This window comes from Talpa occidentalis, unplaced genomic scaffold (assembly GCF_014898055.3).
Source record: "Talpa occidentalis isolate TD23 unplaced genomic scaffold, MPIMG_talOcc4v2.1 talOcc4.6, whole genome shotgun sequence".
Classification (NCBI taxonomy): Eukaryota; Metazoa; Chordata; class Mammalia; order Eulipotyphla; family Talpidae; genus Talpa; species Talpa occidentalis.
The window spans coordinates 88,264,955-88,287,536 of NW_023604972.1; the positions used below are offsets into that span (position 1 = coordinate 88,264,955).

Here is a 22,582-nt window from a genome sequence, read left to right on the forward strand (position 1 = left end):
CTTTTCAGGATGTCATTGCTGCACCTAGCACTAGAATACTCTGAAGAACAGAGGTTCCCAATGCTTTTAAGTACAGACTTCAACCCAAACTCTCAAGAGTCTGACTCAGTAGCTCTAGGTCAGACCCAGCCATATGTAATTTCAAGAAACACCCCGTGTACTTCTGATGGTCAGCCAGGACCAGGAAACATCACCCCAGAACTGCTGATAGGGCAACCATCCTCAGTTCCTAGCTTCATATCCATCCCCACACTATTACTAAGAAAACAAACCCCATTCAGCCAGTTTCTGGCAATGTGCCATGATTCTAAAACACTTATCAGTTGATGAGACTATCAGAATGGGAGAGGGGAGAACACAAAGTGGGGAAGGAGCACAGTGGCCCATGGTGGAGGACCGTGGGTGTTTTGGTGGTGAGGATGGTGTGGTACCAACATCTAAAGGGGGAGATCTTATACCTCTGAATCACAAACAACTCTAAACCAATATTACCCCAAAACATAACTATCAGTTGATTGAATTGAAAACTCATATTTATAGGTAAACCATAGTCATTTATTTTATGAGTAGATAAAATAACATACCTATTTTAACAGCTTGTTCTCTGGCATTTATGAATTGGTAGAATCATAGCTTATGTGGGATACATTTTATTTAAAAATATTTGACAATAACTTTGAATCTAAATCAACCTCGGTTCCCATCTGCCTTGACTGCAAAGGCTTCTAAGTATTCTACAGCCATTATTCAATCAATATTACTGTACTCTTTCGGAAACCTCAAACCTCAAACTGCAATTAGGGAGGTTTTTTTTACACCGTCATCTCCACTGATAAATAATAAATAAATGCCAAGCACCCATCTGCAAGAAAGCCCCAGATGCTATTTTGAAACTTGATTACTGACATGAGAGTGGGCCTCAGAGCTGGCCACGTGGCGCCTCTCCATGTGGTGTTTGCAACCATAGGGGCGAGCGCAAAATGCCCTGGGGATGAGGTTTCCAGGAAGACTACTTAAAGGTGGTGATGTGTCTCCTAGACCGCAAGGGCCAGTAAGAAGCAGCTAAATAAACAGGTGGGGATGGGTATTCTACAACGAGGAGACAGCATATGCCGAGACCAGAAGTGGAGCAGAACAGACTGAAATATCCAAGCTATGATTTGGCAAATGTAGAAAAACTGCATAATATATGAAGTACGTCCCAGCACTTTAAGTCTCACTGTATTTTCTCCTGGATTAATGGCTTCCATGGCTAACACAGAGCCTCCCTCCAGGGAGTGCTGCTGTTTTCTGCTCCCCATGTGAGTCCAGGAAATGAAGGGCAACATGAGGACCTATTAATAGTGTCTAAGAGGAGAGAATCAGTCAGTGGAATTGTGTGGAGAGGAGTATTTCAGGGCCCTGTGTTATATGCCAGGCACCTATATGTAAAAATGCATGTAATTTTAGTCCAAAGAGTAGTCATTGTGGTCTGCTTCTTTTCCCACTCCCTCTGGACTGAAGCCCAGTGATAACAGCACAGTATTCACTCCCTAGAAATGGCTTCTGAGCACCCAGGGGTGTCTCTCCTCTGCCATCCCCACCTGCTCACAGAAGTGACTGCCTTTAGCACCTTCATTGTCCACAAGGCCTTGTAATGACATGAGCTCTAGGCACCCTCCCTGCAGAAATCCAATAGTGACACGACTTGCCTTTGTGACTGTTCCCTGATAAGGCATAAAGGGAAGTGCAAGCCTCAGGCAGCAATAGCTGGCTGGATTCCAGAGCAAAACTGAATTAAAAACTCATTAAATATTTCGAGTCAGTAAAGCTGATAGGGCTGTGCATTGGGAAAGCTGAAAGCATTGGAAAAGGGGCTGTCAGTTCTAGCTGGCAAATGGCAGGCAGTGAGCAGGGCAAGGCCATGCAGGAATCAGGACAAAACAGGGCTGACTTGTGTGTCATACAGCCGTGTTTTGTGAATGTGCATGTTCTGTGCAGGTACATCATGTATGCTAATTGCTATATTTCCTTTTTTTTCTTTTTCCACGGGAAATGCTCCATTGGACAGCTCTGAAACCAGAGAGGCAATGAAGAAATGCCAAAATGTAGACATTACAAAAAAACCAACAGAGAAACAGGGGACCCAACTTTATAAAATGGTTTAACATTCTGCTAAATCAGCCCCTCCCTATTTCATGCAAGCCTTATGGAAAATAAGTGAGCAGAAGAGTATGATTTCTTATGTGGGACTTTGTGTGTGTGTACAGCATCTGTCCCATTGTGTGAAATTTCTTACATTTTTTTTTGAATTTGAAGCAAAAAATCCCACCTACAGAAAAAAACTAGAAAGTTAGCAAGATGAACTCCCAGCATAGTTATAACTTCCAGTAAATATGAATAAGATCTGGATCTCTATCACTTTTCTGGACAAAACACCTCTCTGTAGACTATAAGGCTCAAATCAAACTAAGAAGGGCACAAATGGAGCCTATTTAATAATTATCCATTAACAGGAAAAGACTCATTCCAAATGTTTTTTAATGCATCAATCCATGTAGCTCTAGTGTTCCATTAAAAACCCATGGGCAACTGTTATTCTTAAAAACAAATAAAAACAGGCCAATATATTAAAATAGTGATTTCTCTAATGAAACTTTAAAGCACACAGACATTTTATATTGAAAAAAATGGGCCAGAGAATAAAAATCCTTTTTTTCCTTGTCTTTTGGCATCAAAATCCAAGGGTTGAAGCATTATTGATACATGCATGTCTTATGATTATTCCAATAACCCTGACTTTATCATTAAGACAATGTAATTTATTCTTTAAAGCACTTTTGGAGACATGAGCATAGAAAATTTCATGATGAATTTGATTGAATATGATAGAAAGACAAAGGAGGTCTTTTTCAGAATAATGTAGATATTTTTGGTGTCAAGATTAAACATTCAGCCCCAGTACATAAAAGATACTAAATATACTCTATTTTATGCACAAATGATCCCTCTTTTACCACGTTAGTGTGATTTTTTGACTTTGTGATAGTGTGAAAGCAGTATACATTCAATAGAAGCTGTTTCAAGTTTTGAATTAGGGCACTCAGTTTTTGACTTTTAGTACAGTATTCAGTAACTGACATGAGGCATTCGACACTCTTATAAACTTGGGTTTGTGTTAGATGATTTTTCCAGCTTTATGCTAATGTAAGCTCTGAACATGTGCAGCCCTGACCTGTGGTGTGGTCAGCATACTCTGGGCTCTGTACTCCAACCTCACAAGTGGGAATGCAGCAATGTTCCAGCTTTTTCTTTTAAGAAAGTTTCCCAAGTCTCAAATCTGACCCAGGACACTCATCAGTTTCTTTGGTTTGTGGGCCCTTTTGTCCTTGAAGGAGCTGGAGGTCAGAGCCAAGGCTGTGTCTCCTCTCATTGGACTGCTGATCCTCAAAAATCAGACAAAGTCCTGCCCACCTTCCTCTGGCTCCCATCCCCTCCCCATCCAGCTCTGCTGCTGCATAGCCCCCAAGCCCTGCAGCCACGAGAGGTCTCAGTGGGTGTGGTTTCTGCCTTCCCATCCTTCCTTTTGAATCCTTGTGTCCTCATATCTCAGTTGAAGTCAAGGGAGTGGTGCACGCCACAACTTCCCATGCCCGTCTCCCCTTCTAGCTCCTCATGACAGCCTCAACTCCAAAACGCTCTACCTGGGAGAGCGTCCATGTGGGTTTCTGAAGCAGAACCAGATGTTCTTTCAGTTATTCCCAGAGCCCCAGCAGAGGACACTGTGGAGCTTGATCTTGTCTGTTCTCCAGAACTGACTGCCTGTTGGTATTTTTTTTTTTTAAAGATTTATTTATTTATGCATATAAGAGCTGGGGCACAGTTCAGAGCTGCAGGGGCTAAGAGGATTCACCAGAGAAAGAGTGGGAAGCAGAACAGGCAGATCTACTGAAGTGCACTGCTGAGGGGAGCAGCAGTTGAGGCAGGAGAGGTCTGCTGCGCCATGTGGGTTGCTCTCTGGCCGGCCGGGGATCTAACTCGTTCTGCAGAGGCTGCGAATTGCTTCACAGTGTGGTGCTTTGCCCCTTGCGCCACCAGGGAAGCCCCTGTCGGTATTTTTACAGGGACAAAATATATTCCCAAAATACACTATTTTACTTGTGAAAGACCAAAGAGGAATGCAACTGTGTAATTACTTTGCTTAGCATGTATTCCAAGTGTAGAAACACATAAAAAATAACCAATAGAGAATAATGCAGGATCGGGGTGTAGGAAATGATATTATGCATGCTAATTTTTTCTTATTAGAACCCAGTCCTTCTCACAGATCCTAAAAATCTGGAGATTCTCTTGCAGGCAAGTTTTCCAACTTTGCCTTCCTTCCTGAATTCATTCGAAACTGGAGTTTTAGTCATTCTTCAAAGAAAATAACAGAGAGTAGAATTTACTTGACTGTCTAACTCACTTCTGCTTCATAATTTTTGGATTGTTTCCTCTGTTGGTTTAGAATACATTTATCGATACCTTGAAAATACCTATTAGCCAGATTTGATTGGATCATGTCACAAATCTGTGCTTGTAAATATTAATTAAATATATGACTCTGAATTTTAATTCTTGTTTTCTACATTAAATTTTCCTAAATCAGCAGATATAGTCTTTCAGCTAAAACCTCCCAGAATATGTTAAGTGTGGTCTGGGGACATGCCGTAGCATCTCATTGATAGAGACCTTGGAAAGACCTTGTAATTATAAAAACAATATGAAATCTTCCTATTGATGCCCTATTTTAATTCTTTAAGGAATCATAAGGTGTGACTGAGTGACCTGAGGCAGAATCCCGTGTACTTGTGAAACAGACAAACACAAACAACTCCTGACATTTTTAGATTTTTTTTTTTTTGCCCTAACACATAAAAAGAGCTAGACATTTCCTTATTGTATGGCAGTGGGCTTTCTGCTAATGATGACACAGGTGTATATTTTTCAGATTCTGAAAGGTTGACCACCTGATTTGCTCACTTCTAAAGACTGAATTTCAATGTACACAATTTCAGTGTACTACTCAGAAACTGAACAGGTCTATGTATAACTGTGGGTATCTGTATGTTTAGTTGTCCAGTTTTGCAAAAGATCATCACCATTTGAATCAGTGGGAGCCTCTGATGGAGGTTCTGTGATATTTACATAGAAGTCACCAACTTCACAGGAAATTCAAGTTAGGTATTGGCCTTGAAGCATTTTGTTAATAACTATTCTTTGAAGATGTGCTGAGGGCAGTTTATTTGTCAAGAAGGCTGATGTCTTCTTCCTGCACGATAATCTTCAATATTTAGTAAATAGGGCTAATAAATCTACCCAAGAATTTCTATTCATATGTGTATCCTTCCTTCAAAAATGACACTTTTCTGGGCCTCCCCTGGTGGCGCAGGCAGTTGAGCGCAGCGCTGTGAAGCTCTCCGCAGCCTCTGCAGCGAGGGTTTGATCCTGGACGAGGGCAGGCGAGGGTCCCACATGGCGTGACAGACCTCTCCTGTCACTGCTCCCCTCAGCAGTGTATTTCATCAGTCTGCCTGTTCTGTTCCCCGCTCTGTCTCTGGTGAATCCTCTCACCTCCCGCGCCTCTGGCCTGTACCCCGGTTCTTGTATAAATAAATAAATAAATCTTTTTAAAAAATGACACTTTTCTGCTGCTGCTGCCTGTTAGAACAACATACAGAGGATAGAAAAGTGTAATATGGAAGCAGAATGAGTTTGTTTAGTATAAGAGAAAGGGCATACAGGGCCTCCCCGTTGGCGCAGCAGTTGAGCCCTGGGTTGCGAAGCTGCCCGCAGCCTCTGCAGCACCGGTTCGATCCCGGCTGCCAGGTGAGGGTCCCACATGGTGCGCAGACCTCTCCTGCCTCCCACTGCTCCCCTCAGCAGTGTACTTCGTCGGTCTGCCTGTTCTGCTCTCCGCTCTGGCTCTGGTGGATTCTCCCACCCTCCCGTGCTTCTGACTGTACCCCAGTGCTTGTATAAATAAATAAATAAATCTTAAAAAAAAAAAGAAAAAGAAAAAGGGCATACAAAGGGACAAGCACATGAACAAAGATGTTGGCTCTCGGGACCAGTTGATAGAATACAGCAGAGTGATTGAGATGCCACAGAGGTCATCACGCAAGGCAGGCTAGGATCCAGGTGTTTAAAGAAAAGACATTTAAAAGTAGAAAAGTGTGCTCAGGGTTCAGTCTAATGTGAGCAGAGCATCTGACTGGACTCAAAGTGGAACTTCACGTGGGTCACAAAATGAGAACATGTAACTGAGGGTAAAAGGAATGGGGTCCTTGCCTGCCCTTTGGCCCAAGGGAAGGGAAGACCCTACGTCTGTCAGAAATGGGTGTACTCTCCTGGGCAGCTCCAGCACTGAGGCCATCATGTGATATGGAAATTGATTAGGGGCTGGTCAGTCCCTCAGCATACAGGGATTAGCCACCCCGATACCCTTCAGGATGAGGCAGGATATAAAACCCAAATAACTAGAATCCCAGCCCTTTTGGGTTGGGCTAAAGCTTTATATCAACTACTTTAAAAGATATAACCAGACTTACTCATCCTGGCTGCAAAGCAGGACCCTGAGTGCCCACTTTCTGTTACTTGTTCTAGATGGAGGGTGGCAGCTGAGGCTCCTCTTCAGCTCAGATCAGATCTTAGGTTCCTTGAGCTTCATCCTTCTGGGTCAGGACATTGACCTTCAGAGATCTCTTCCTGGCACATGACTAGGTTGGTTGCTGTGCCCAGCCTGTCACTCCCACTGTAGGTAGCATTGCCCTCCCAGGCTTTACCGGGGATTAAAATCAACTCAGGCTACTTCTCCCAGGCCTAAGGCTTAAGGCTTCTGAGGGATTGGTGATTATTAGATACTAGGCTTAATATCTATTATATCAGCTATTTGTACTTTTTCTGTTTCCTTTTCAATAACCAAACACCAAAAGGACTCATTTGATTTTTTTTTTTAAAAAGGCAGCTGGCTTTGAGGAGGAATAGTGTGATGATTTGGTTCTGAACAGAAAAACATGAGGGTGAAAGGTCTCAAGTGTTTCCGGGAATTTGATCAATGGTAGGAGTTTGATGGTAAATTAAATGTGAGATAAAACTGTCAAATGATTTCAAGAATCAATACTTACTGGAAAAAATTGTTTGAACCTTTAATGAACATTTGCTCCCAAGGGAAATAATTCCAGCCGTGTGTTCAGATATCGGGGTAGTAATACATGAAAACAACATGAGGATGATTGTAAATAAAGTCACTTACTATAGTGTTATTGATCAATAGCATGTGTTATCTCCATTGTTGTTTCTCAAAGAAAGGACTAGAGAACCCTTACAATCACCTGCAGAAATGCAGAGTCCTGGCTCACAACCCTGCCTCCTTAATCAGACCTTCTGAGAATGGGCATGTGAATTTGGATTTTTATCGAGCTCCTAGGGTGATGGTGGCATATATTACATTCTGAGAACTGCCTGTGTATGGTCTTTCCCTTCCATCAGGCAGTCATCTCCCAGATAGAAAATATAGCCATGCCCACGGGCTGAGCAAGGGATCAGAGCAGAGGATATGTCTGTCACTGTCCATATGTTTGGAGTTGAATTTGACAAGCAGGTATAAGTTATTATTGGATTATTTACTGTCTCTGGAATGAATATTCTGCTCTGCCTCTCTGCTACTCAGGACAGCACTGCAGCTCTAGTGCCCTGGGGGGCTGGCGGAAAAGGTGAGCAGAGAGGGCTTGGCACCATCACTTCTCTGGTGCTCTTTCTCCATCACCTTTGCAGGATTTCCCCAGGTTTGCCCACCACTTATGTAACGGCATGTCTCAGGATTATTCTCAGCAAAAGACTGAGAGGGGTGATTTAACGGGAAGTACTAGATAGATATGGACCTCTGTTTTTAAGGAGATCTGGAATTGGCTTCCCTGACAGTTTAATCCATTGCCTTTCACTAGGTATGCCCTCCCCCCCCCTTTTTTTTTTAATAGCTGTAGCCTCAGTACATTGTTGAAGAAATTGTTCAGGTTATTATGTCTATCGTAGCTGGTGCTGACATTGGGCACTGGTGTTTCCCAGAGAGTCTGATATTCATCAAGATCTTCTACAATATCTATTCCTGCTTCTCTAATGTTGGCAAAAAATAAAGAAAAAGAAAACAGACTTCTTTCTCACTCTCATCTATTTCTAACCCTTTATTGACTGGATTTTCACCTTTGCCTTAAGGCCTTTAAATAAGGACAGGAAGAAGGAAGAAAACCTAACAGAAAGGATTTAGAGAGAAGGTGCAGTAAGAACCCTGCAAAAAAATCAGGTGGTGTTACCTGGCATCCCATCCCCCACAAGCGCTGCTCCCTCTGGGGGCAGTTGGAATAAGAGGGGATATGAAATATAAAATGTTGCTCCTTCTGCCACCAGGAGCAAGGCCAGCCAGTAACCCCAAGGCTTGGTTTGCATCTGTGCACAGTGAGCACATGTAGAACAGGAAAGACCCTGGGACGCCTGGAGCATTTGGTTATTTGCTTATCTTGTTATCTAGATGTCAGGGAGATATATAGCAGAAGATGGCAGAGAACCCAAGAGAAAGATGGGTAGCGCACACATGAGAAACCAAACCAAACTAATGACAGCAACAATAAAGAGTTAAGTCAATATAGAGAAAAATATTTACAGACTCAAATTTTATAATAACTAAATTTTGTATAACGCAGAAGACATCTAAGGTAAAGTTTTTTCAAAAGTTGTCTAACTCCCAAGCAATGATGAAATTATTTAAATTAAAAAAATATTTCTAAAGTCTCCTGAATTTGTTTATAACAAAGTTCTGGTTTTCATTCGCTTAAAAAAACAAATACTGAAAATCAGGAGATGTAACATGCAGGCACATGCATCAGACATGAAACATGTTCAGAAACAAAGAGAAAAAATTATTTCCAACAGAAAGAAATGCCCCTTCCAGGAATATCAGGAAAAGGTGGGAGAGAACTGGGCTCTGATTGTTCAGCACAAACAAAGAGGGAATTGGCATGAGTGAACATGTGGGGGCCAGTGTGCCCGCGGAGGGGTGAGTGAGTCAGCAGGCACTGGCTGACCAGCAGCCAACTCAGACCTCATGTTTACCTCTTACAAAGGAGAATCTTGGCATCACAACTGGAGTTAGCATCACAACCTTTACTTTGGATAAGAATGAATCAGGGAAAGATGGACAAAAGAGGAACGTCACAGCCTTGGCCACAAACAGCCACATGGAGTGGAGTGTGGCACGGGTCCTAGTCTTCTTGTTTGCACTGTGAGGTCTTGAACAAGTCAGTGGATCTCAGACCTTTGGTCTTTTGCACCCACCTCTTCATGGAAACATTTTGAGGATTAAACAAGGTACACCTGAAGGACCAAGAGCTTTGCATACGCACTGACACGTGTCGGGTTTCACTGCTGTGTTCCTGTGATGGTTTCTCTGGTGACCAGAGAGTTAGATGCTCTTCATTCCCATGTACTCACATCATACTTAGGTGGTTTGTTGTTGTTTGATGCAGGTAAGATCACATGAAACACCTGGAAGATGTGAACTGAAAACCAGCACCCAGGGTTGGTGATGCTTCTGCCATCTTTCTACCTGTGTTTCCCGTTCCCTCTGGGATATCCAACCTACAAAGTGTCCTTGTCTTAGCTCCAGGCTGAGAGCTGCAAAAGCAGAGGGATATAAAAGATGAATAAGTCAATTTTGATATGTGAGAGCCCATGGGAAGTCAAACTCCCTCCAGTGTTAGGGGTTTTACTTCCTCAGACAGGGAATCTGGGGGTTCTCCACGTGGTGGCTGACTTTCCATGTTCTCTGCTGACACTGCTGGTGTTTGGGGACCCTGTAATCCGGAGACACCAAGTCTCCCCGAAGCTTTGTTTTTAAGATTGCCTCAGTGAGTTGCCTACCTCTCCTCCTAGTCACATTCTTCCTCAGGTCTGAGGTGATTTCTAGTTCCGGGAAACAAGGGGGCGGCTTCTCTCTCTCCTGGGTCCTTCCCCTGGGCCTCATGGGCTCTGCTAAGCTAAGCTCTGTTACCATGTGGCCCATATGCCCCACCCCTTCTCCCCGTTTTTCTTGCTTAGAAATTGTAGTGGACTAGGTGGAGCACAGTGACAAACAGGGACTCTTGGGGACCAGCCTCTGTGGTACTTGTGAGGTGCCCCACTTCCTCCCTTTGAGCTGTGAGCCTGGGAGACAGGCTGGGGCTGGTGTGAGCATTAGCTGTGAGGGGTAGAAAGGACTTCTGGGAAGGTGCTGGAAGACAGGAGTCACTAAGATCTTGGCTGGTGGAGTCATCTCCACCCTCCTTTCTCCCTGCTCCCACCAGTACCCCAGCCCCCATCCTCTTCCCTCTCCCATAGCATATTTGCTTTCTATTATTATATAGGTTTCTGCAGAAAGGAGGCCTGGATTTTATTCCAAATACAAAGCTGTTATTGAAAGGTACTGGAGGTGTTGATAATTAACTTTTAGTTCCTACATTGAGCACCTTTTATTTCTTGCTTTCATCCAGTTAGTTAATTTTTTCATCCATTTAGTTAAAGTTAAACCTGGGGAAGGTTTTTTCCACACATGGGGTTGGAGGGGAGAGTTTTCCCCCAGAAAAAAATCCCCTTTGGTGAATGGGTGTGGTCCAACTGTCTTCTCATTTCCTCCTCCTTTCCGCCCTCCCTTCCTCCCAATGAAAACAGACTTTTACATCAAGACATTTTGCGCTTGTAGTCTTTCCTGCTTTAGCAGACCCTCCTTTTAGCTCACTAACCCCAGTCCTGCTTTTTTTCCCATCTATTTGCCTTTCTAACTCTAGAATCTTCTCTAAGAATCTAAGACCTCTGCTTTTCCCTGTTGGAAGTTTTAGTAGTGCTAAATTATAATATCACATTCCTTTTCCAGAAAGTATCCACTCTGGTCTTCACCAGAGCAAGGGTCCAGAGGAGTAAGAGGGTGTGAGGACCGGGCAGCAGTGGGAGCAAGGGGAGAGATGAGTGGGCATGAGGACCCTCCTCCTGGCTACATGGGGTCCTCCTCATCTGCCCCCTTTCATAGGAATAGATAGTGAAGACTCTTGTTTGTTCTTAAAATTCTATTTTTAGATTATGCTTGCAAAGTGCTCATTTTTCAGGAAAAGGAAGTTGTGGAAATAAGGTTCTGGATGTCATCACTAATGGAAATGGAAATTAAATATGTACCCTCAAGACACACAGAGTTATCATTCTCTTAAAGACGATGGGAAGGTTTTAGCATTGCTAGTTATTCTTTTCTTTGGGTGTTTCCCCATTGCTTTAGCACTTTTGCAATGTTGGGTCCAGCGTTGTCTCCCTTGCTACTTACTCCTTAAGTAGTTGCCTGCCTGGGCTGGCACTTTTGGGGGCTTTGCTCTGACCCCAGCAGAGATTTTACAACCTTCTAGGTCACTAAGCTCTGTGGTGGATGTGTGTTGTGTGGGAGACAAGGGTCAGCTATGTGAAGAGAAGTTCCAGGCATTATGGGGTTTGGTTGTGGATTTTCCTCAGGGCATCTTTGAATTCAGCCATGATCAGCCTCTTCCTAACCAGGTGAGAACGCACGCATGTGAGTGTGTGTGTGTGTGTGTGTGTGTGTGTGTGTGTGTGTGTGCGCATGCGCGTGTGCGTGTGCGTGTGTTTAGAAGACTCTTCAACTCTATGGAGAAGACACCCATTAAGCATCCTACAAATTATATCGGTCCTCCCTGGTGGTGCAAGGGGTTAAGCACCGCACTGTGAAGCAATTCGCAACCTCTTGCAGCATGAGGTCGATCCCTGGCCAGCTAGGGAGCAACCCCCATGGCAAAGCAGACCTCTCCTGTCTCTCCAGGTGCTCCCCTCGGTAGTGTGTTTCAGTCAATCTGCCTGTTCTGTGCCCCGCTCTGTCTCTGGTGAATCCTCTCAACCCCCGCATCTCTGGCCTGTACCCCAGCTCTTGTATGCATAGATAAATAAATCTTTAAAAAAAAAAAAAAAAGAAAGCATCCTACAAATTATATAGCTAGAAAATAACCTTGGCTTTATGGCATTTCAGAATGTCTTCGATACAGTCAATAATACTTAAACCACTAACTAAACAGCCAGCTTTCTAAAGACACACAGATTCAATCAATCTGCTGAATTTTCAAAAAGGAAGAATTGAAATATACAGGCTTATTTAAGTTTCAGACAAGCCTTTGGGAATGTACAGACAAGAGACTCATTGTCCACAGGGACCCTGTGCTTCAGGGGGTCCCTGGGCATCCTCTTTTGATACTAAGATAGAACCAGCCCCCTTTTTGGTCATATAACAGTTGCATCCCTGCCCCCACCCACCCCCTAGGTGGAGCCCACAGAATTGCACTGGATTTTGTGGAAGCCCTCAAAGATTTTCTTATTGAAGCAATAAGTGACACAGCCATTCCATCTCAGACCCTGCTGTTGCCTCCCTCAGGCCAGTGCTGAAGGGGGTTAATTATTCACCAGGCCTGCCCAGTGCTTCCCTATGAGCTGTTTCTAGAGAATGCAGACTAGAATGGCAGAAAGAGAGGCTGCAACTGGCTTGTCTTTCTTTCCTGGGAACTTCTTTTCTGAAGCAACTAAATGAGACCTTTGCAGGCAAGGGTGCTGGCCTCTCCTTCAGAATGCCTGGCCCTGTTCCCAGTGTGAAGCATTCCCCAAATATGCCACTTGGTGAGTGTCCCAGCATCCAGAGCCCAGAGCTGCCTGCTGCCAGGAGAGTTGGCATTCCCTGGGGTGCTTGGGGTGGGGGCACAGCCCTCTGGCCCCTTAGCAGGCCCTGCATTTGCCAGATGCCTGGATGGCCCGGCCCCTGGTTACGTCGTCCTGGGCAAGAATCTGTCCAGCAGTGGGGCGTGACAGGAGCTTGAAACTTTCTCTCTCTGTAAATCCCCTCCTTCATTCAAATCCAGTCCTATAAAAAGGCTTTTGTTGAAGGAGCAGCCATGGCATCTTGGGTGCATGTCTGTGTCACTGCTGTCAGTATTTCCAAAGATGGACAAAAGAACATCCTTATTTGAATTCCTGAGCAAACAGGTCTGAAAATTGACTTGGAAGAAGTACAGGTAAAGGCTGATGTCACATGGCATTTGTTTTGATTGTGAGTTATGAAGCCAAAGAGGAAAGAACTTTCTTGTGGATGGGAAGAAGCCCCGCTGTCAGGGAACACCAGGGCAGCGGTCCTTACCGTGTGTCTGAGGACAGGCCTGCTGGGTGGGCGAAATCTCGAGCTGAGCAGCACTGTTGTTGCTTACATGGGCATTTCAACGGATGTGGTTAATGGGGTTGGGCATAGTGTAGATCTCTTTGGAAACAAAGGGGCTCTGGTTCCCTTACCATCTTTTGGAGAGGAGCCACTTTTGTATACCTTCCTCCGGTCTGCTTTCATAGATTCATTCAGAATATAGTCAGGACAGCAGTCATGCCTCAGGATTATGCTGTCTGTTGAAAACAGTCATGTCAAAGGCACGAGCAAGGAAATGACCGTTTCTGTCTCCTTTGTCTTAAGCTTTTGCTTAATTTTGTCTTAATTTAGTGCCTTCTGAAACCGTTGTCTCAAGGAAATCACCTGGAAGGATCTAGAATGGGGACTTTATTCTGTGTTTTGCCAGTTGTCATTGTATCTTTTGCTTAATCAATTTGATGTTTTTTGCTTTAGCTTTAAACACACATGGTTGTCGAAAGCCAAAACAACCCAAGCAAAATGCAGTGTCCAACAGATTACAGATTTCAGCATTCGATATAAACAAACAGTCTTCCCAAGGTGTAGTCGAATTATTGTTCTTAAGAATAAGTCTTTCGCCTGTTCAAACTGTGTGACATTGTTCCATTTGGGAATTTCTTCATATTTGGGCGTTTGGAATAAAACACCCTCTCTTAATTTTACTCTCTTTTGTATGGGTACTTAGTCCTTTGCTTCTTTTCCCCCACTGAGCCAGTATCTTTCCCAGTGCTTTCTAGCTTCTTGTTTTTTGTTCGCACATCTCTGATTTTACTCCTGTTTCCCCCCTTTCAAAGCATTTCTGTGCCTTGTCTGTTTTACCAAACCCTAGTCCCAGTTACTAGCACCACGGAGCAGTGGAGGGTAGGATGCCAGAGAACATGGGTTCACATCCTGGCAAGAACATTTACTAGTCAGTTGACCCTGTGCCAGTTGGTTCTGTTCTCTAGACTTCATTGTCTTTAACAGTAAAGGAAACAATCTCAGTGACTGTGTCACTGGGCTCTTCTGAGGACTGAGCAAATCAGTACTGTGAGGAACTTGGACCACTGCCTCAGTCCATGACTGTTTAGCTTGGCTTCTTCCATGCACAACATGGGGTTTACTGCGATTAGAAAGACAAGACAGTGGAGAACAGGCTTGGTAATAGTGATGGTGGTATTTCAGCGAGTTGTTATTTCTGTGGTGTCATTGGTCCTTGCTGATATAAGGGAGAAAAGCCCTAACTAAGCAGTGTGTCCTGAACTGCTTTATTTTTTTTTTTCAAACTTCTTGAGATACATTTTGCATATCATAGAATTTAGCCATTTAAAATGTACTATCAATGATATTTCATGTATTACATTATTAATCTTTTCAGGTTCTGGTAAAATATATATTCAGTTTACAATTTGCAAATTTTTGGGCCTCCCTCTTGGCGCAAGGGCAATAGCACTATGAAGCTATTGGCAGCCACTGCAGCATGAGTTCCACCCCCAGCCAGGGAGCTACCCACATGGCACAGCAGACCTCTCCTGTCTCCCCTGGTGCTCCCCTCAGCAGTGTATTTCAGTAGATCTGCCTATTCTGCTCCCCTCTCTGTCTCTGGTGAATCCTCTTACCCACCACAACTCTGGCCTACACCCCAGCTCTTGTATGCATAAATAAATAAAATAAATCTTTTAAAAATAAAATTGGCCTTTTTAACAATTTTTAAATGTACAACTCGGTGGCACCAGTTGTATTCACAACATTGTGCAGACATCACCGCTATTTACAAAACTTCCTCATCTCTTTAAACAAGCTGTGTTTAGTAGGCAGTAACTCCACATTTCCCTCCCCCTAGCCTCTGGTAACCTTTTTCTGCACTTTGACTTTGTGGATTTGCCTGTGGTAGTTATTTCATGTAGATATGTCATGTAAGTGGAATTGTGCAGTATTTGTCCTTTCGTGTCTGACTTATCTCACTGTTTTTGGAATTCATCTATATTGTTACATGTGTGAGAACTTCATTTCTTTTTATGGCTGAGTAGTATTCCATGTATGGGTGCACCATAGTTTGTCTATCCAGTCATCCATGGATAGCCATTTGGGTTGTCCTTACCCTTTGGCTCTTGTGAAAAATTCTGTAATGAATGTTGGCTAACAAGTAATGTCCAATCCCCTGCTTTTACTCTCCCTCAGGGTAGAATTGCTGGATTGTATAGTAATTCTATTTTAGCTTTTTGAAGAACTGCCCGACTGTTGTCCTGGAAAAGTATCTTTGTGGTTTTTCTCCCCTCCTGCATTTTTCTTGTTTCAGTGTCGGTCTCCCTGAGATCTTAGTCCATTCCCTCCTGTCACCCAAGTTCCCCTATACCTCCAAGCAGTAGACATGTTTTGTGCCTCCCTGTGATGTGTCTGCGGGAACGCCCCTCCCTCTGTCTCTCATCAGCTGACAGAGCCTATATGGCCCACTCTGGCCACACATCCACCTGACCCCTTTCACCTCATCATCCAAGGCAGGACCTCCATAGTCTCAGTGTACTTTGTCACATGGCAATTCAGCCTCTGGGTAGCCCTAAAATCTCTAAGGAACTCAGGGACAGAGCCACAGCCAGCAGAATTCCAGCCTTTTTAGGTCTTCTTCTCCCTACAGCTCTTGCCTTGTTGATCTCCATCACCTTTGCTAGTCTTTAGGGCCAGTACAGCCACCCTGTCCAGCGGGAGAGTTGTTCTCCAGTTTGCACTTGTTCAGTTTCTCTACTTTTCTATGAGCAAGTGAACTAATTAATGAATACCCCAACAGACTGTGAGCCTGCCTCAGACAGCCATTCTGGTTGTTGGGCTGATTGTTAGCTGGGGTTTGTAGATGTCACTCATTTCACAATAAGGCTCCTAATTAATCTCTGCACCGTTCTCACCAGAAGAAAGGCTGATACGGAGAAACATCCCCGATTACCATGAGAAAGGAAATGTCAAGAGCCCTGTGGAGTTTTCCTGGCATCCACTCCTGGTCTCAGATGAAAACCGCCATTAATGCACAGAGGCGGCTTGGTGACCAACCCAGGAAACCAGGGGCCCATGAGCGCTCAAGGAGCCCCAACCACACGGACCCAGCTCTACGAGGAAGCTGCGGTGTCCGCGCACTGTTATGTAGTAACTCCCCTTGAGTCTCCCAGGAGAGTGTGGGGAATCCTGGTGCTGCAGCCATGTCAGAGGCAGAAGTGCCTCCACTGTCCCTAATACAGGCGAGGCTAAATTAATCCGGAAAAGCTAAAGGTCTCTTCTTTTGTCTGTGTTTTTGTGTCTGCAGGACAAAAGATCCTTCATCACCGCAGTGACGTTTTGGAAACGGTGGTCCTGATCAACCCTTCAGATGAAGCGGTCAGCACCGAGGTAAGCGTTGGATTCTGCAGTCGCAGCAGGCAGGGCCTCACCCAGTGAACAGAGATCAGCAGACAAAAGGGGCGAGGGGAGGTGGGTTGGGAGGAGGACATGGGAGAGGGAAGTTCTGGATCCAGGGATGCCGCCTTACCCCCCACCACTGGCTGGATCTTGAAATCAGTACCACCTCACTCTACCCCTGCTAGTGAGCACTGAGGGAAAGACACTAGCCAGGGCTGTCATATTTTGTCAAGCAGGGTGGGATGAAATCTTGGGAGTGTCTGGAGGCTGTGCTGCTGGGATGAGTCTGTGGGGATAGCAGGAAAGAGAGATTGCAAGTCCTCAGGCTGAGACGTATCAAACCCAAATTTGGAGAAGAATGGCATCTCAACTGAAAGCCCCCTTCAGAGTCACCCCACCCACTTCCTTATCACTGTTAAAGGGCAGAAAGTGTAGTTGTCAGGGGCCTCAGGTGTCAGACTGCCTGGGTTCTCCCATGCACTTCTGGGTGGCTTAGGGCAAGTTATTGACTCTCAGTCTCCAATTCTGTGAAATGGAGATCATAACATTTCTTACATTTAATGTTCACATTTAATATGCACCTGTCACATTTAATAAGCACCTGTCATGTGCTTAGAAGAGTGGATGTCATATAACAACTGAAATATAAATGTTGGCTATTCTTCTTATTAATATTATTGTAAGTGTCATATGAATTAATATTATTGTAAGTGTCACTCCAGAGGGAGCCTTTGGGTATAAGCTTACCTCGGAGACATTGTGGGTTCAGTTCCAGGCCACCAAATAAAGCTAATAGCCCAATAAATTGAGTCACATGAATACCATCATGTCAAGAAAAACAATCAGAGTACACATTGTAATTAAATGTGACTCGGGGTTATGAAGTGAGCACATATATTCTGGAAAATCACTCAGCGATTGTAAAAAACAGTATCTGTGAAGCGCAACAGAAGGAGGCGTGCCTGTATTTCAGAGCCCACTGTAAGATGAGAACTGGGCAAAGCCAAGAGTCCCCAGTCACCCTGGCTCGAGAAGTTGATATACCTCTGTGTTCCACTTCCTGTATTACAGTTTAGTACCTTTGAGATTGAGTTGCTTCTTGGACATTGAAGTAACCACAATCCCTGGATCTTCAATGTCTGCAGTGTCTCATCTGCCCGTGCAACTATTGTCCTATTTAAAAATACTGAAATAGAATTCACATACCATAAAATCCATCCTTTTATGGTATGCAATTAGTTTTTAGTACATTCACAAAATTTTGCAGCTGTCACCATTAATTCCAGAACATGTTCTTTACCCCGCCACAAACGTCAGCTTACCAGCAGTCCTTCCTCACTCTCCTCCACCTCTGGCATCTACTAATGTATTTTTTGCCTTTAGGGATTTCAGATAACAGTCATGCTATATGTGATGTTTCGTGTCTGACTTATTTCACTTAGTATAATCTTATCAAGATTTATCCATATTATGGTAGATAGCAATACTTCATTCCCTTTTATAACCAAATGCCACATTTGGCTTATCCATTCACCAGTTGATGAACATTTGGGTTGCTTCCACTTTTTGGCTATTGCTGTGTAGCCTGTCTTGCTCTTACTTCCACCTACTTCATATCAGCATGACCTCTCTGATAGTGCATTAAGGGAAAAGGTGGAGGCACATGATGGGTTAGCAATCTCTCTGACTAGCAGAATCAGGATGTAAATACAACCTGAAAAAACTTGGTGGATTAATATACATCCAGACAGTCTACTTAGAACAGCTGTGAAATATGGAAAAGAAAAAGCTAAGAATGTCTTTAAAGAATCCAGACTTGCCGATGGAGCAGATGGAACTGGAATAGTTATTGCAGTACATGTGTTGTTCCTTGATTTGATTGAGGGGCTCCTGGGGGCAATGAGTCAGGGTCTGTTCACTTTTCTATCTCCCTCCATGCCCAGTGTGATGCCAGGCACTCCATTTGTGCAGAACTGAATTGGGTTCAGAACCGAAACCTTGCTGCTTAGAGCTGTGCTTCTGCTGAATGACAGGCTGGCATCCTGCCACTGAAAGTTCACAGAGAGTTCTTCAGAGCATACCGTTTAGAATTCTATTTGAAAAATCCCCATTCAGGACTGCCTTTTGTTTATATGCAACATCAGGCACCTTTCTGATCCCACTGGAGTTTGCATTTGATGCTGTATGTCTGGTGTATGCCATGAGAGGAAAGGGGTTCTGGACGGCAGGCACTGGTTTGGGACCCTACTTGGAAACCTGTGTTTCCTGAGCCCGCAGTCGGGGACCAGAACTGTACTGGGTGACTCAGCCTGTGAGATATTTGTAAGTCTCCCAGGCCATATGCCGCTCGCAGACACAGCTGTGGAACAAATGATCGCCAGCTGCGGAGTCTGCTTTGAAAAAGACAAGGAAACTACGGGGAGAAAGTCAGCCATCACTGCGGTCTCTGTTGTAGCCAAACTTGGCATGACAGTGTCATTCATGGGTGAGCTGATGACCAGTCATTGGCTCTGTCCATCTATCTCCCCAAGGGAAATTTGAATACCAGGGAATGAATGGTTTTGTTGGTGATGAACTTCAGGCACCGCTGAGGGAGAGATGGCGGCCCTGCCACTCACGTCCTGTTCCTGTGCTTTGTTCTAGGTGCGCTTAATGATCACGGATGCTGCCCGACACAAGCTGCTCGTGCTGACGGGACAGTGCTTTGAAAATACTGGAGAGCTTATTCTCCAGTCCGGCTCTTTCTCCTTCCAGAACTTCATAGAGATTTTCACCGATCAGGAGGTGAGCTCCTATCTGGGAAGAGCGAGTTTGCGCAGTTATTGTTGTAGCTTTAAATCGCCCTTTGGAACGCTGGTGGGAGACAGGAGGAGGAAAGTCACACCTCCTTTGAAATAAGTAAAACGGTGTGATCCAACTATACTATGATTCTGTGGTTCGTAACCAAAAGAATTTAGGGCAATCATTTATAATTAATTGGAACCATTTTTAATGTGCCTGAGAAACAGATGGGGGAAGAGGTTGGAAGAGTCAGCATTTTATAAATGGTAAAAATGATGGAAAACACGAAATGCCAGAACCCCAAAGAAAACCCAGGTTTCCTGTTTTAAAAAGAAAAAAATTTGGATTCTTGGTGGGGTTTAACAGCTTTGGTTTCTTTAAGAACTTCTACTTACTTTTCCTGGTCTGGTTATTTCTCATTTCTTTTAATTTTTTTTTTTAAGATTTTATTTATTTATTTATTTATTCATTCATTCATTCATTCATCCATTTATTTATTTATTTATTTATACAAGCACTGGGTACAGTCAGAAGTGCGGGAGGGTGAGAGAATCCACCAGAACCAGAGGGGAGAGCAAAGCAGGCAGACTGACGAAATACACTGCTGAGGGGAGCATCGGGCGCCATGTGGGACCCTTGCCCGGTGGCTGGGGATCGAACCGGTGCTGCGGAGGGTGCGGGCAGCTTCGCAACCCAGCGCTCAACCGCTGCACCACCAGGGAGGCCCTCTTTTAATTTTAAAACCTGATCCCGATGTTTGAACTTGGGTTGTTTGTGTAGTTCAAGAAAGAGAGAGTGGGAGCAAGGGAAACATGTGAGAAAATGTGACATGTGCCTGACCCAAGAAAAAGATAATCACAGTAACTGCTCTGAAGCTGGGCCATTATCTTATTCAGAAATGTTACATGTGTTGTGTTGCAAACTACATGACACTGGTGATATTTAGTAAAAATAGTTCAGAGATTTTAATTTGGTTATTTTGACTTGGGAATTTATTCTGACTGGGAAAATTCTCTTTCCAAAATAGCACGCCTCTTTCATTTTGTTTGTTTATAGTAGTTACTGAAATGATCCAGGACCATCCCCATGGGAGGTTGCGGGCTGCCCATAGCTGATAGCACTTTTTTAAAAATCGTATTAATGGTGTACCATTATTTTACATCCTTGTCTGCCTTTTCACAGTATAGAGTTTCTCCCTCCAGGTGTAGTCACCATAGTTTTCTCACCTCCAGAATCCCCACAGTCCTCCACTATTATCCATGCCCCCATTTTCTTCCTCTCCTTCTGGATACCTCAGATCTATGATCAGCTTTCACGGGTCACTTTTAAAGTTTGTCTTTGTCTGATCCTTTGTTTGCTTTCTCTGTATTCCAGATAAAAGTGAAGCCATGATATTTATCTTTCTCCTTCTGGCTCATTTCACTTAGGATAATCCCTTCCAGTTCCATCCAGGTTGCCACAAATGTGATAGCAGATTTCTAACTGCAAAGGCTGAGGCTGTGCTAATGGTAAAGAGTTAGTGCATCTACTTAAAACCATTTTCCTGAGAACTTCCTGAGACAGTGGCCTCTTGGTCTCCTGGGTGTTTGGAAGGACTGTCTGTCTTTCTGCATTTAATCTTCCAGAGCCCTGCCCCTCACAGAGAGGTCTCTGTGAACTTTCCATCTTTGGCAAGAGCTGTAAATAAACTGTCCAGCTTCACTTGGCTCACCTGGAGGCTTCTGTAAAAAGACTGGTCAGATGGAATAACCATGTTTTATTCTCTACCCACCAGAGGGAATAAACAATTGTTAAAAGGAACATTTTCCTTAGTGTATGAAATTTCAGCTTTCAGAATGTGGGTTTCTTGTGGGTCTGAGGCAGACAATCCTGTCCCCAGGGCTCGTCACGGTGGTACCATCTTTACCCCTTCAAAATGAGGGCTTTGACCTAGTCTTTCTCCAGAACATGTGGCCTGTTTTACTCCAAGTCTTCTACAGTTTAGGCTGCATGTCTTGTTTATCTCAAACCTACCACATCCCCACACAGTCAAGGCCCATTATACCCTTGTTCAGTTGCACTGGAATTCCCAGACTGGAGCTTTAGTTCTCATTCTACCTGCAGCCCTGAAATTGGAGTGTGGTCTCTGGAATGTCAGTCTTTTGCAAGATGGTGTCCCTGTGTCTGTGATGTGCTCAAGGGCATTTGGACATGTGTGTGGTAACTCAAACTCTCTTACACAGTCAGCACCTTGCTCTGGGGAGGGGAGCTACAGAGAGCAGCCCGTGACCCGCCGTCACGATGGGCGGGTAGCTGGCTGCTCTAGGCTCGTGTATGTGTACACAGTGCGTCTGCTGCCCTTCTGCAGTTCTGCAGTCGTTTCTAGTGACTGGTTTCTACCCACATCATGCACCAAATTTTTTGCATCAAAATCAACAAAGGATCTATATAAAGAAAAGTACTTGTCGTTGCCAGTATCTTAAAGAGGTATCATAATTCTTCTATTTGGACCCCTGATAATAGCTCTCTCTCTCTCTCTAAATCAGGCATACTGTTAGGAACGTTGCTGCTTAAATGATTTTTACTAGCCTGCAGAAGTAGAATTTTGGCAGAATGGACTGTGCACATAACAAGTAACTACAAATTATGAAAGAAAAGAAACAAAGAATGTTTCACGGTAGGGTGGGTTCCACAGGGCTTGTAGATACTGGGTTGACTGGTCACTGGGGTGTTCAGAAGAACTCATATATTCATCATATTCAGGTGGGTGTCAAGGCCAGACACTGTCCTGTTCTCCTCTGCCTGCCCCATGCCTCCACCCCAATACTTTAGAAAAAGTATTCCGACAAATGAACAAGGATCTCTAGAGCTTTCCCTAACAGACTAGATCAGTGGTGACAAGGGGGTGGGGAAGGCAAAAGAAGGGAGAGGACACTGGGTAGAACCTGCTCTTCCTTTTGCTCCAGCCAGAGAACTCAGTCTTTATCTTCTTGTACTGTGGACGTTGAAGAAAGGATGGCACTGTTAAAGTGGATTAAAAATTGCTGGACTAGGCCAGTGGTTACAGCCTTTTAGAACTATGCTTACCGATTACTGCCTTGGAAAAGGGCTTGACCACAGAATGACTCCATAACAAAGGGAACCTAAGACTATTTGGTAGCCAGTCTTACTCCTTTTATCCAGTCCTTGAAACATCCTAGTCAC

At 44.1% G+C, this 22,582-nt stretch overlaps 1 protein-coding gene across 1 annotated transcript in view; it reads left to right on the forward strand.

Moving 5' to 3' along the window:
- MAP1B (microtubule associated protein 1B) overlaps positions 1-22,582 on the forward strand; it is a 95,134-nt gene that overhangs the window by 53,393 nt on the left and 19,159 nt on the right. Inside the window, exons 3-4 of the mRNA XM_037530329.2 lie at positions 16,527-16,609; positions 19,262-19,402. Of these exons, the coding sequence (XP_037386226.1) occupies positions 16,527-16,609; positions 19,262-19,402 (224 nt within the window). The remainder of the gene's footprint in view (positions 1-16,526; positions 16,610-19,261; positions 19,403-22,582) is intronic.